Consider the following 14624-nt stretch of genomic DNA (forward strand, 5'->3'; position numbering starts at 1 on the left):
TTATTATTTCCTTTTTACTTTGGGTTTATTTTACTCTTCTTTAGATTCTTGAAGTAGGAGCTTAGATTATTGACTTAAAACTTTTCTTTTTCCTAATTATATCCCACAAGTTTTCATATGTTGTATTTTAATTTTTTATTTCGTTCTATGTAGTATATTGAGAAGTATATTATCTAATTTACAAGTAGTTTGAGATTTTCCTGTTACCTCTTTGTTGTAGTGTGTAATTTGATTATGTTATAATCAAACAATATACTTCTTATATCTTCAGTTCTTTTTAAATTGTTGATATTTGCTTTATGGCTCAGCATATGGTCTTGATATTAGGATGGGGACCACTCCAGGAGGAGTAGTAGAAGGAATAAATGGAGCTAGAATAAAAGAGAAGTATTGAGTAGTTTCAGATGAGATCTTGGTCCTGAAGTAAGAGCAGAGCAGAAGAGTTGAACTTCTCTACAGGGAAGTGCCTGTAGGCACTTGAAAAGATTGTGTATGCAGTGTGCTGTTGTTAGTGGAGTACTGGTTAGGTCCTGTGTGCATTAGCTGCTATGGTTGATGGTATTCCTGAGTCCTTATGTATCCTTGCTAATTTCCTGCCTGGTTCTATCAGTTGTTGAGATGGTGATGAAGAAAGAGGTGGTTTTGCCCACTCCTCATTCAGTTCTATCAATTTTTTTCTTCACGAGTTTACAGCTCTGTTGCTTAGTACATACACATTTAGGATTGTATGTCTTCTTGATAGTTTGAACTTTATATCGTTACGGGTCATCCCTTTTCATCTTTTCAGTTTTTATGATTATCCAAATCTATTTAATATAGCTTTTCCTTATATATTTTCAGAAGAGAATGTTCTGTACTTTCAGTCTCCCTATGTTGTTATACATGAAGTTTCTTATGAATAGTGTGAAGTTATGGTTTTTAATCCACTCTGCAAATCTGAGATTTTTAATTGGTATATGACACCATTTGCATTTTATGCAATTATTGATGCTACCATTTATATCTGCCATTTTATTTTTTGTTTTTAATTTCGCTGCTTTCTTTTTCTCGCCTTCCTAGGGGTTACTCAACCACTCTTTAGAATCCCATTTTTACATGAATGGAATTCTCTAGGATGTACTGTTTTGTGTCTGGCACTTATTTTACTCAGCCTAATTTTTGAGAGTCACCCTTGTGCACATCAGTAGTTTATTCCTTTTTATTGTTGAGTGGTATATATTGTATGGATATAACATGATTTGTTTGTACATTCACCTGATGAATATTTGAGCTTTGTTCAGTTTGGGGCCGTTATTAATAAAGTTGTATACAAATATTTGTATGGATATGTGCTTTCATTGGGTGGACATATGTTTTCATTTTCTTTGGCATAAAATCACTCAATCCTTTTGTAAGCATATTTTATAAGAAACTGTCAAGATTATTTTTCCAAAGTGGCTATAATATTTTACTTTCTTATCAGCAATGTTTGAGAATTCCTTTTTCTCTAAGTGCTCAAAAATACTTGTCACGTAAGTCTTTTCTATCTTAGAAATTCTGAATAGATATGCAGTGGTGTATTAGTCCATTTCCTATTATTATAACAATACCTGAGACTGGGTAATTTATAGTAAATGTAAATTTATTCTCTCACAGTTCTAAAGGCTGAGAAGTCTGAGATCAGGGTGCTGATGTCTTCATGTGAACCTTCTTACTGCATCCTCACATGGTAGATGGCAGACAGGAGCTCTCTGTCCTTACATGGCAGAATAGCAGAAGAAAGAGAACCCACTCCCATATAAGCCACTCCCATATCTGCTCATGAGGGCAGAGCCCTTGTGACGTACCACCACCCCAAAGGTGTTATTTTAGGGATTAAATTTCCAATACATGAATTTTGGAGAATGCATTCAAACTATTGTAGATAACTTACCCTGGTTTTAATATGCATTTTCTTAATGACTAATGGTGTTCAGTGTCTTTTTATTCTCGGTCATATATTTTCCTTTATGAAGTAGCAGTTGAACTCTTGCCAATTTTTTAAATCAATTTTTCTTGTTTTATGCCTTCTGAATACAATATACATCAGAGAGAGACACTTTTTTGGGGGGAGGCTTATTTATTTTAATAATTTTTGTATTTTAATTTGTTATATATGACAACAGAATGCATTATAATTCATATTACACATATAGACCACAATTTTTCATATCTATAGTTGTACACAAAGTAGAATCACATCCTTCATTTCTTCATACATGTACTTAGGGTAATGATGACCATCACATTCCACCGTTTTTCCTACCCCTGTGCTCCCTCCCTTCTCCTCCCTCTCCTTTTCCCCTTTGCCCTATCTAGAGTTCATTTAATCCTCCCATCCCCCCCCCAGCATATTATGAATCACCATCCTTAAATCAGAAATCATTCAGCATTTGTTTTTGAGGGGGGATTGGCTAATTTCACTTAGCATTATATTCTCCTACTCCATCCATTTACCTGCAAATGCCATAATTTTATTCTCTTTTAATGCTGAATAATATTCTGTTGTGTATATATACACACCACATTTTCTTTATCCATTCATCTACTGAAGAGACATGTTTTGCAAACATTTCCTTCAACTCTGATTTGTCTTTTCATTTTCTTGGTGGTTACTTCACTTGTTGGTTTTGATGATGTCCAGTATATAACTGTTCTTTTACGGTTAGTACCCTGCCTGATAATTCTTTGCCTAACACAACAAGGTCATAAAGCTCTTATCCTATGTTTCAACTAATTTATTTATAGTTTTATACTTTACATTTATGTCTGTAATGCACTGAGTTAATTTTTGTATATGCTGTGAAATAAGGTTGAGGTTCACTTTTTCTTGTATGCCTATCCACTTGTTCTGCACCATTTATTGAGAAGACTATCTGTTCCAAATATTCTCACCCATTTATTCAAAATTTATTGACCATATACATGCAGGTGATTTATGACTTATTTTGTTCCAGTGATCTGTAGGTCTACCCATAGGACAATAGCAAACACTCTGAATTACTGTAGCTTTATAATAAGTTTATAAGTCTGGTAGTATATATCCTTAAGCTTCATGCTTTTTCAAAGTTATTCTGCCTATACTTGGTTCTTTGCATTTCCGCATAATGTTAGAATTAGTTTGTCAGTGTTTACCATTAAAAATAATTGAAAACCCTATTGCAGTTTGATTTGGGATTTCACTGAATATATATATAAATTTGGGGATAATTGGTATTCCAACAATGTTGTTTCTTATGATTCCTGAACTATACACAGCTCTCCTTTTTAAAATTGTCTTTAATTTCTCTTAACAGTGTTTTATAGTTTTAAATATATAGATCTAGAACATACTTTGTTAAATGTATGCCTAAGCTATATTCCATGCTAGATTGTAAGTAGTATTGTTTTTAACTTTGTCTTTTTTTTAGTGTCATACATATATACCATGTTTATTAAACTTTATATCTTGCTATCTTGCTAAACTCGCCTATTATGTCTGATATTTCTTTGGATTTCTAATTATATAATCATTCCATTTCAACATATGTGCCTTTTGAAAGAGAGGGCGGCATGCAGTACTGGCTAAGTATTTCACTACAATGTTAAATAGAAGAAAGTAAGAATAGACATCTTTGCCTTCTTCCCCATGGAGGATGAAAGCATTCAACCTTAATCAGGGACAGCTTAATTCATAGTGTTAATGTCTATGTCATTTCTGACTTTACCATTATATATGATGATATATTTAGTTTTTTCATAGTTTTTCTTTATTTCATTTAAAAAGTTTCATATGCTCATATGGTTTTCTTTTAGTCTGTTAATGTCTAAAATTGCATTGGTTGATTTTTCAGCCATTATTACCAACCTTGTATTTAAACAACCTAGTATCTCTGGGATAAACCCTGCTTGGGCATGATGGCATCTTTTTGTGTGTTTTTGGATTTGATTTTGTAACATTTACTAAGGATTTCTGTATCTGTGTTCTTTTATTTATTTGGCTTTGATATCAGGGCATTGCTGACCTGATAACAATGACTTAGGACTGTGTGTCCTCTGTAATCTGAAAAAAAAATTTGTATAATATTCAGTGTCAAAATCTGCAGTAACATTTCTTTCTTTCCTTCCTGATACTGGTAATTTGTAACATTCCTCTCCCCTCATTGGTCTTTCTAAAATTTTACCAGTTTTGTTGACATTTTAAGGACCATTTGATCTACCATTTTTCTCCTTTTCTTTGTTTTTTTCTATAGCTTATTGATGTTTGCTTTTATTTTTATAATTTCCTTCTTTCTACTAAGTTTGGGCTAAATTTACTGTTACTCGCTTTTTTTTTTAAGTTGTATCCAGACACAATACCTTTATTTCATTTGTTTATTTTTATGTGGTGCTGAGGATCAAACTCAGTGCCTCACATGTACTAGGCAAGTGCTACACCACTGAGCCACAACCCCAGGCCCTGTTACTCACTTCTTAAAGTAGAAGTTTATCTAATTGATTTAGACTTCTTTTCTAATAAAAGTATATTAAAAGCTATAAATTGAACACTGCTTTTGGTCCATTCCCTAAGATTTTATGTTGTTTTCATTTTCATTCAGTTTGGAATATTTTGTAATTTCCCCGATGATTTCTTCATGAACCCATGCATCGTTTAAAACAGAGGTTTTTCAAATTTCCAAATATTTAGGACTTTTCTATACCAACAGGTATGGCCTAGTGAATGAGTGTTCTACTATTCTTGAAAATCATATATTATTTGACAGAGTATTCTATAAATGTCAGGGCAACTTGACTCACTAGTGTTCATGCCTATGTCCTTTCTGACTTTCAACCTATTTGATCAGTTACTAAGAAAGAGGTGTTGAATTACTCAACTCTAGTTTTGGACCTTTCCCCTCACTTTTCACTTATGTCCTTTGCTTCATGTGTGTTGTTATCTGTTTTGAGATACACACACACACACACACACACACATTGAGGGTTGATACATCATTTTTTCTGACTCCTTTAACATTATAAAGTCTGTTCCTAGTGGTAGTGTTTTTCTGATAAAAATTATTATAGACATTTTAGCTTTTTCATGATCAGTACTGATATGGTGCATCTTTTTCCATCCTTTTAACCTCCATCTTTGTATCTAAAATATGTCTCTTTTATATAGCATGTATTTGGCTCTTGATATAACTAATTTTTCTCCTGGTATTGATGATTGTTTTTCTGCTTTTAGTAATTATTGATTAATTATTTAGTAATTATTGAACAGTGGACATTGTAGAATTTTACATTATTCTGTAATAGATTTATCTTCTTTTAAATAGTGTTAGACTTTGTTGTGGCAAGTAATCACATTATTTGTAGATTAGTTTGACCTTTTCTAAAAGGAGAGATCAATGAATGTTTTCTTAAGGGCCATATAATACATATTTTAGACTTGTGTGCAGTATGGTCTTTGTAAAAACTGCTTAATTCTGCCAAAATAATTGAAAGTAGACAATATATTTTTGAAATGGGTGTTGCTGTATTCTAATAAAACTTTATTTACAAGAACAGTTGACTTGCTCATCAGCAATAATTTGCTAAACTCTGCTTTAGAGGCATGTTTTTCTTAACTTTGTTAGAGTAGCCTTTACGTATAGTTTACCGCTTCCCCCTCCCCCGCCCCTTAAGGCCTGACCCTTTTGGAATATCTCCTGGCTGCATTTGGAATATCTCATAGATATTTGGCAAGGACTTGTTACTGTAACAGGTTGAAACCCAAATATGGAGTAGTTCTGTATGAGCTTTGGCAACTGTTCAGTTTACAGTGCTCCAGACTTCTTGCCCAGTCTGACAGAGCTTCACTCTGTACTTCTCCAGCTTAGTATTCAGTTCAGCCAAAGATTCAAACAGACTTCTGAGGTGAGGAGGTCTTCTGTTCAGCCCCCTCCTCTAAGGTACTCGGCCCCTCAAATTCTGGTTTTTATCTTCTCCACTCTGCAAGATAGCTTTGATCTGTATAGGTGTTATTGCTTGGACCTAGAAATGCCCCTTGAAAAGCTAAGGTTTTGAAAGCATGGTCCCCAATGCAGGAATGTTCAGAGATTAAATAATTGGATTATGAAAGCTGTAACCTCATTAGTGGATTAATCTATTAATAATTTGAATGGACTACTGAGTGGTAACTATAGGCAGGTGGAGTATGCCTGGAGGAAGTAGTTTACTGGGGGCATGCCCTAGGAGATTGTTTTGTCCCTGGCTCCTTACCCACCACTACCCCGCCTCCTTCTCTGTTACCATAAGCTGAGCAGCCATCCTCCACTGGCTCTCTGCCATGATGTTCTGTCTTGCTTCAGGCCCAGAGCAATGAATTGGCCAACCATGGAATGAACCTCTGAATTGGTGAACCCCAAACAAACTTTTCTTCCTCTGAGTTGTTCTTAGATATTTTGGTCACAGTGACCAAAAAAAAAAAAAACTGACTTAACAGTAGGATACTCCTCTCTGATCTATAGCCATAAAATGTCTCAGGGGAGGGAGGGAAATAGTCAGGTAGACCATGGGACTCTATGTCTTATTTGTTTTCCTTCTTACAGAGATCATGTTCTTATATTCCCTGTTGTCCAGCATTTTAATGTCTTTAATATATTTTGTCCAGTTTTGTAGGTGTTTTTATCAGGTAAGTTCCTTCCCCATTTCTCTATCTCGGTAAAAGATCCTAGTTTTTAAATACATACATATTTAAATTCCATTTCAGACTTATTTCTGTGAAAGTGGTATCTGAGCTGCCATATATTTTTTCAAAAGCTGCTTAAGATTCTGAGGCACAGACAAGTTTGAAAGTCATGGTTATACGGGTTTTGGAGCCAAACAGATATAATTTGAGTACATCATGCAGTGGGGTCTAGTATATATTCAACACAATGGTGCTGACACTTGGAACTTTAGTCACACAGAGAACAGGCAAGATCAGCTAGGAGGGAAGAGGGCTATGAACAAAAACTATTGAAAGGGAAATAGGAGATGGATTTTTTCCTATTTTGAAGTTTTGAAGCCAAGGTTCATTCTCTCTCCCAAAGACCAGATGAAATTAGTGTCCAGACTCATTGTCTCCTGCCATTGTTGTGATAGACCTTATTGCCACTTTTGGCATATAGATGGATTGGTAGAAGTGAGGAAGATGAAAATGTGTAGAATAATACATTTCTATGGCCCAGGCTTAACCTCCATTCATATGCTACTCAAACTAATGGAGGTAAAGTGAAAGTAGTTATCTTTCTACTTCTGATCCCTTTTCCCTCTACCACCCTCTCTCCTTCATTCTCTCTGATTCCCTACTCCAGAGTTCTTCCTTGGATAAAGCATGTTATATTGTGTGTAGCCACCTTTGGGCATGTGAGGAAACTAAAACTGGTGCCCTGTCAGAGGCAAGTTATCTAAACATGAAGTAAGCAGAGAAAGATGAATGTGTACCCCAGAAAACCTGAACGTACATTGCAGAGCAACCAATTGAAACAATAAAATTTATTTTAAAGACTTGTTTTGGTTTAGAAATCAATGTACATTGTACATTTTATTCTTTTGTGTATTGGTATTTGTTTTGATATAAATGTTTTACTTAGTAGAATTGACATTCCAGAAAAATATACCATTTTTATTCTGTAACTTCACAGACGGACCTCTTTATAAGCCCCTAGATTCATAAATTCCTTGCTTTGTGAGGTACAGCACTAGGAGATTTTTTGTTTGTTTAATTCTTAGTTCCTAAATTTTTAGTTATATTTTGATAGAAGACTTTGGAGATACAACCACCAGATATATTGGGGTTTTTTTGTTTGGGTGATGGAGATTGAACCCAAGGCCTTGTGCATGTGAGGCTAGTACTCTACCAACTGAGCTATATCCCCAGCCTGATATATTTGTTTACATGAATGTTTCTTTGAGGAGAGAAATGAGTTTCAAATTCTAGACAATACTCTGATAGTCAGCCTTACCCCACACCTCTAAAATGTTCTCATGTGGCCCTAGTTAGTTGCTACAGTGAAACAGAATCCTATAGAGCCATTTCTCTTCTGATATTGTGGGTTCTAAGCTGGCCTAGTTAAAACTTTTTTGGGGGGAGAGAAGGGGAATACTGGGAGTTGAACTCAGGTTGAACTTGACCATTAAGCCACATCCCCAACCCTATTTTGTAGTTTATTTAGAGACGGGGTCTCACTGAGTATCTTAGCACCTCACTTTTGCTGAGGCTGGCTTTGAACTCACAATCCTCTAGCCTCAGCCTCAGCCTCCTGAGCTGCTGGGATTACAGGCATACGCTACCGCACCCAGCTTGGTTAAAACATTTTTTTTAAGGAAATTTGTAACCTTCCAAGTGAGGACTTGGTTATTTGGAACCAGTTATCTTTTTTCCTTTTATTAGCCCAGAAATATTCTTTATTCCTTGCACATATGTTAAAGTGAAGTTTCGTAAATACGGACATACTAGTCCCCAATCATCAACTGTAATATAAAGCAGTGGTTTCACTTATACTTGGTTTCCACTCAAATCATTGGTTTCTCTTTACCATTCCACAGTACCTTCTCCAGGCAAATTCCGCTCCCCTGCAGCACCATCTCCTTTGGCTCTTCGGCAACCAGTGAAAGCATTTAGTAACCATGGTTCTTCTGGTAGCCAAGAAACAACACAGTTCACACAAACCACCTCCTCACCTGGGCCTCCTATGGTTCAAAATACAGTTCCAGCAAATCCTCCCAGCAATATCAACAGCACTACATTAACCAGACCTGCAGGGACAACGGCAATGAGAAGTGGATTGCCCAGACCCAGTGCCCCTTCTGCTGGGGGTATACCAGTGCCTCGCAGCAAACTTGCACAGCCCGTTCGCAGGTAAGTGACTTGTTTCAGCATTCCTGAGCACATGAAAGGAGGTAGGCTGGAGTTAGCCTTACTTAAATTTGATAGTGAACTTAGAGAACCATAGTAGGTTCCCACTAGCATCTTCGTATATGAAATAAAACGTTACTTCATTGCTCTGATGAAATCCTCATTTGGAACACGATATCAGTTTGGTACACATTAAATTTATTCAGATTCCTAATATGTTCAAAAAGACTTCTAGAAAAAAATTACAACTCAATTTGGTTGTGATATTTGTTCATTTTGAATATAACTATATTTAATAAAGATAATAAAAATGTGATAGACTCTAGAGTGATATTTAAGATAAAACTTGCAGCTACCAAGTCTTAGTACAACTTATAAGCCTAGTACAATTTTCAAACCCTGGCACAATTCAGAATTTTCTGTGGATTTTTTTTTTTTTTTTTTAATAAATGTGAAGGCCTAAATTTACCCCCACAGAGGCTGACTTAGTTGATCTGACTTGAGGCCCAAAATCTGTGTATGTGGGTTTTTTTTGTTTCTTTGTTTTGTATGTTCGTTTAATCTTCAGGTGATTCTCATCCCAACCAGGATGGGACCCATGATTCTAATTTTTACCATTCAAGAATAGGATTATCACCATCAATAAATTTACGTATCAATTACAATTAAACTTCAAATATTTATTTGCTTATGAAAAGGCTTTTATTCTCTAAGTATTTAAACTGTATTACCTGTACTTTAATTCTAATGTAAACAGTTTACATTTCCAAATTCAGTAGTAGTGTGCAGTGGCTTTTTATGCTCTCTGCACTGTGCTAATAACTTACACTTTGTTTAATCTTCACAGTAATGAATAGGTACTCTTATTATTTCTATTTTTTAGACGAAGATATTGAAATCTAATGAGATAAAATATTTTGCCTGCAGCCACACAAATTATGGGGCCTTTAGTTCGAAGTATGTCTGACTTTAAAGTCCTTTTAGCCACTATCCCATACTGCATCTTTAGGGATCGCAACACAGAGCCTCTAATATTACAATCATCATTCTACCTCTCAAAACAAAAGGTTCATTATCCATGTAGTGGAAAAGGTGAAACAATCTTTCCCTTATCTTAAGTGAGTAGCTATGTTAACAAAGAGGCTACAGAAGTCACTGTGAAACTTGAAAGTTATGAAAAGGCAGAATGAAGAAAGGTTGTACAAATAGCTATGTAGAGCTTTCTGAAAGGGATGCCACCTGAAAAATAATATATGTGAGAGATAGTGTGGTAGTGTTTTGTAAAGACATGCAAATCATTATAAAATTGCTTTATTTCAGATCCTTGCCAGCTCCTAAAACCTATGGTAGCATGAAAGATGACAGTTGGAAAGACGGCTGTTATTGACCAGCAAAGACAAGAATGCAGAGATCCACGGTTTCATGGATACCCCTTCACCAAGCTAATAAACAACTTTTATATGCAGACTGTTCAGATAAGACTCTTGGGATTTATAAAATCCCAGCCCTCTCTGTCTTATTAGCACAAACCGACAGAGATGATCAAGCAGCACTTTAATGACATTTAACATCTGATGTGTTTGGTAATCATACAATCACTCTACATGGAATCACTTTTAGTTTTGTTTAATAGAACCTTGGTTGATTTTTAAATATTTGTCAAAGGCCAATATCTGGGCAAATACCTAATGGATGCCAAAGAGAAATGCCCATTTGTAAATGAGAGAGTACCTTTGTGCATAAGAAAATGGTGAATTTAGGCTACCTAAAACTTCGCATTCAACCTAATTTACTGTATAAATGGTATCAATAAATATTTGTGTTAATGAGAACTAATATTCTGACTAATTATCTAAAGTGATTGAATTCTCCATAAAACAAGGTTAAGATTTGGGGTTGGGAGGAGAATGGGAGGAAGAAATCCAGACTAGAGATTAAAATATGGTACATACACTTAAAAGAATCTATGGATTATTTTTTTCAGATTTATTGGAAAAATTATTTAATCTTAAATTTTGGACATAGCTCACATCAGCACCACCAGATAGTGTTACAGTGTGCATCCATCATGTTGCATTGACACATCAGACTTATCTGTGTTTGTTTTGATTGCCAAAAGGGCTCAATATCAGTTGTACAATCTTTCTAAACTTTATACTTCCTGGCTCAGGAAGATGGCCTTTGCTACTGAAGCCAACTTCTTCACATGCTGTTATCTGTCACAGAATTAAGATATCTCATTTATATCGGCAGGTTTTCCATGATGGGAAAGAACAAGTGTGTGTCTTTATTCTTGATACAACACCTCAGTGCTTACAACCTGGAACAAAACCATACAGTGAGAGAGAGGGGGAAAAAAATCTATGCACTTAACCTACAAAGTCTCTGGTGGTGACGGTTGAATTATTGCTATTAAATGGCATAACTGTCTATTATGTGGTAGGAAATATAGCCTGCTAAATCCTACTTAGGTTGATTCACTTTATACTGGGTAACTGTATAAAATCTTTTGAAAATACTGTCCCTTTTGACTTAAATTCTGCCTTACATCAGTTTTTGCATTTTTGGTAACAAACCTACTGTACCTGACTCTAATCTGTTAAATAAATACTTGCTTTCTAATGGCTCTTATATACCATCCTTGAAATCACCTGTTTTTGTTTTATCAGATTATTACCAAACTAAAACTTCTTCTGTAGCAGACTTCTCATTTTTGACATCAGGTCTGTTTTTAAGTACTTAAACAGCTCTAAAATATTGGCAGTTGGGTCACCTAAAAGATTTTAGAGATTTAATCATAAGTTTATTTCCTATTAAAGACATTCTGTAAGTTGGCAAAGGAAATTGAGAGAGAAATGGAAGACAATATTCAGAACAGCATTGAGGTTGATAGGTTAAAAGAGTAATGAAACCAAGACTCCCATATTGCTGTGACTGACACCTAATAGCTTGACCATTAGGAAGGCATTGGGTTAGCACAAGCAGCTGCAGATTTAAACTGCCAGTATGGTGTATATTGCAAGGAAGAAATTGTATCCTTGAATTGAAGGTGATGGGGTGGGTCTGGGAAGAATGATGCCAGAATTCTACATGCTAATGAACTGGAAAATGTTGCTTTTTCAGAGGAAAATAAAGCATCTGCTTTGGTGAGGGGGGTTATCTCATGTAAATCTAAGTAAATAAAGAATTAGCCACTGTCTCATTTAAAAATACCATCCATAAAAAAAACAAAACAGGTCTCCATTTTCAGTGCAACATTTCAAAAAATATATGCTGCAATCTAATAATTAAAAGGAACTTTAACCCTGTTATGAAACATCCATTACCTTTTTAGTTAGATAATCAGTTTCAAAAGGAATATTCAGGTTATTTAACTTTGTTTTTAAATGGCTGCATCAGAAAAAAAAAATGTCTATTTTTTTTTTAATTAAACAGTTTCATCACTTGTTAAAAACATATTTTGGATCTGAGTTTGGTAAAGTATTATTTTACCTGCTATTGTACTACCACAGATTTTTGGCTTTTAGTTTCCTAAAGAGAAAAAAAAATGCCTTTTTACTAGAGAGCCTTTGTGTATTGCCAGTTTTTCTGTTTGGGAAAATCTAAGGATTTACTGTGGTTAGTCTTACAGAAGAAATGTGGATTTGATAAACTAGTGCCTATGATTTTAACTTATGTTTGATATATAGTAGTAAGGGTTTTATGAATGTTGATTATTTTGTGCCAACAGCCCAGAATTGTCATTTATATGTAAGCAGAAAGCTATGAACTCTGCTTCCAAAGTTATTTAATTTTCTCAGTGTTTGAATGTTATTTTTTGTAAGTGTGTTAATAAAAGTGTAAAGAATTGGAAAAAAATATAAATATTCTTAACTCGAGCATTTGCTGGATCATTTTTCTATAAAACTTGTTTGTATAATATAAAACGCTCTCTGAAGAGTTGACTTTTTTCAGTTTTCATACCCTGGAAATCACATTTTGTAAAACTGGGGACCATTCATAATTGTCAGATACTTTTTAAAATTATTTCAAAACATCACTTTTATAGAAAAAAAAAGTTTTTTTGAAAGAAAATGAGATACATATGTGGCCCCAGATGTTTGTATAACTCTAGGATGATCTAGACTATGTATGTTTAAATTAACTTTCTATTGACTGTACAGGTGTCCATTTTTGACATTACGCATGGTCCTTTTAGATCACATGAAGTTTGATTTGCAAACATTTCTATAGCCGAACTTGTATGTGTGGTTGCTCCTTAATAAACAGCCTGACCATAATGTTTATTATTAAATTTATATTTGTTTTTCACGTGTTTTATTAATTTCTGGATATGGTAAGATTTCTTCTTCCCCCAAATTCCTGCAACTGATTTTAATTTCTCAGTTGGTTTTTTTTTTTTTTTAAATACACAACCCCAATTTTATTGCCCTTTCAGTTTTAGCCTTCTTGATGTTGAATTATATCATATTCTCTCTATCCTAGGTTATTTCGTATGTGGATTATTTGGAGTAAATTTGTAGTTTGGCTTTCTGGGAACTTTTTCAGATGCTATGAATTGGTGTCTAGTTAGAAAAATCTAGCATTATATTAAATAAGAAAAAAAAAGAACTAAGTTTCCAAGAGGGAAAATTCAAACCAAATATAAATACATCTTTTATAGGTGGAAAAACTAAAACTTGTACATGGTTTAAAGAGTTTCTACATGTTGCTTTAGGAGAAGTATTTGCTGTGCCTCGTTTTACAGTCTCTCTCAGACAAAACTAACACCCTTATGCTTGAATTTTTCTCCAAGCCAACCAAAAAACTTGAACCATTTAATAATAATTAAATTTCAGTATACTTGTAAGTCAATAAATTAGAAGTTTACCTAAATTTACTATATATCCAGTGAAGCAGGAAAACTCACATGGAGGTTTTGTAAAATATTTGCCATGTCAAAGTTTACTTTGAGATGCAAAAGCAGAATAAATGTTAAGAGATTTTTTAGAGAAAGTAACTGGTGGAAGGGAGTAAAAGCTTGCGTGTAACCAATTTGCACGCATTTTGAATGATCCTAAATAGAAGTTTGGATGAGCTCAGTGGCCGTCTGGTTACCAGTCTGAAAATGGAGTAGATATCACACTCCAGCCTTATTTACTACAACTCACATGCCAATTTCAAACCAGTTCTTTCTTTAAATACACATCTGGTCCTTAAGAAAGATGACCAGATGTGGTGATGCAAGCCTATAACTGCAGTGACTCGGGAGGTTGTCGCAGGATCCCAAGTTCCAGGCCAGCCTCAGCAACTTAGCGAGGCCCTAAGTAACTTAGTGAGACCCAGACTCAAAACACAAAGGGCTGGGGACATGGTTCAATGATAAAGCACCCCTGGGTTCAATCCCCAGTACCAAAGAGGAAGGTAGACTGGGAATGATTGGTCAACAAGTACAAAATTACAGTTAGAAGGAAGAAGATCTAGTGTTTTGTTGCACAGTACAATGAAAATAATTTACAATAATGTGTATTTCAGAATAACTAGAAGGGTTATTTTGAATGAACTCATCATAAAGGCATGATGAATGAGGTGATGGATACATTAAAGACCCTCATTTAATCATCATACATTGTGTATGTGTTTTAAAACTAAAACCACTGAGCACACTATTAACTCTGAAGTCACTGATGACTGCCATGATTTAGGTGAATTTGCTACAAATAGGGCTGGGGATATAGCTCAGTTGGTAGAGTGTTTGCCTTGCATGCCCAAGGCCCTGCATTTA

General features: G+C 34.8%; 1 protein-coding gene across 2 annotated transcripts in view; it reads left to right on the forward strand.

Moving 5' to 3' along the window:
• Positions 1–13158, forward strand: part of Slain2 (SLAIN motif family member 2) — a 64070-nt gene extending 50912 nt beyond the window's left edge. For both annotated transcript variants that reach the window (XM_027938397.2, XM_027938402.2), the window contains 2 exons: positions 8551–8863; positions 10181–13158. In XM_027938397.2, coding sequence (XP_027794198.1) covers positions 8551–8863; positions 10181–10247 — 380 coding nt within the window. In that variant the 3' untranslated portion in view covers positions 10248–13158. The remainder of the gene's footprint in view (positions 1–8550; positions 8864–10180) is intronic.
• The last annotated feature ends 1466 nt before the right edge of the window (positions 13159–14624 follow it).

The sequence above is a fragment of the Marmota flaviventris genome, chromosome 7 (genome assembly GCF_047511675.1).
Source record: "Marmota flaviventris isolate mMarFla1 chromosome 7, mMarFla1.hap1, whole genome shotgun sequence".
Lineage (NCBI taxonomy): Eukaryota > Metazoa > Chordata > Mammalia > Rodentia > Sciuridae > Marmota > Marmota flaviventris.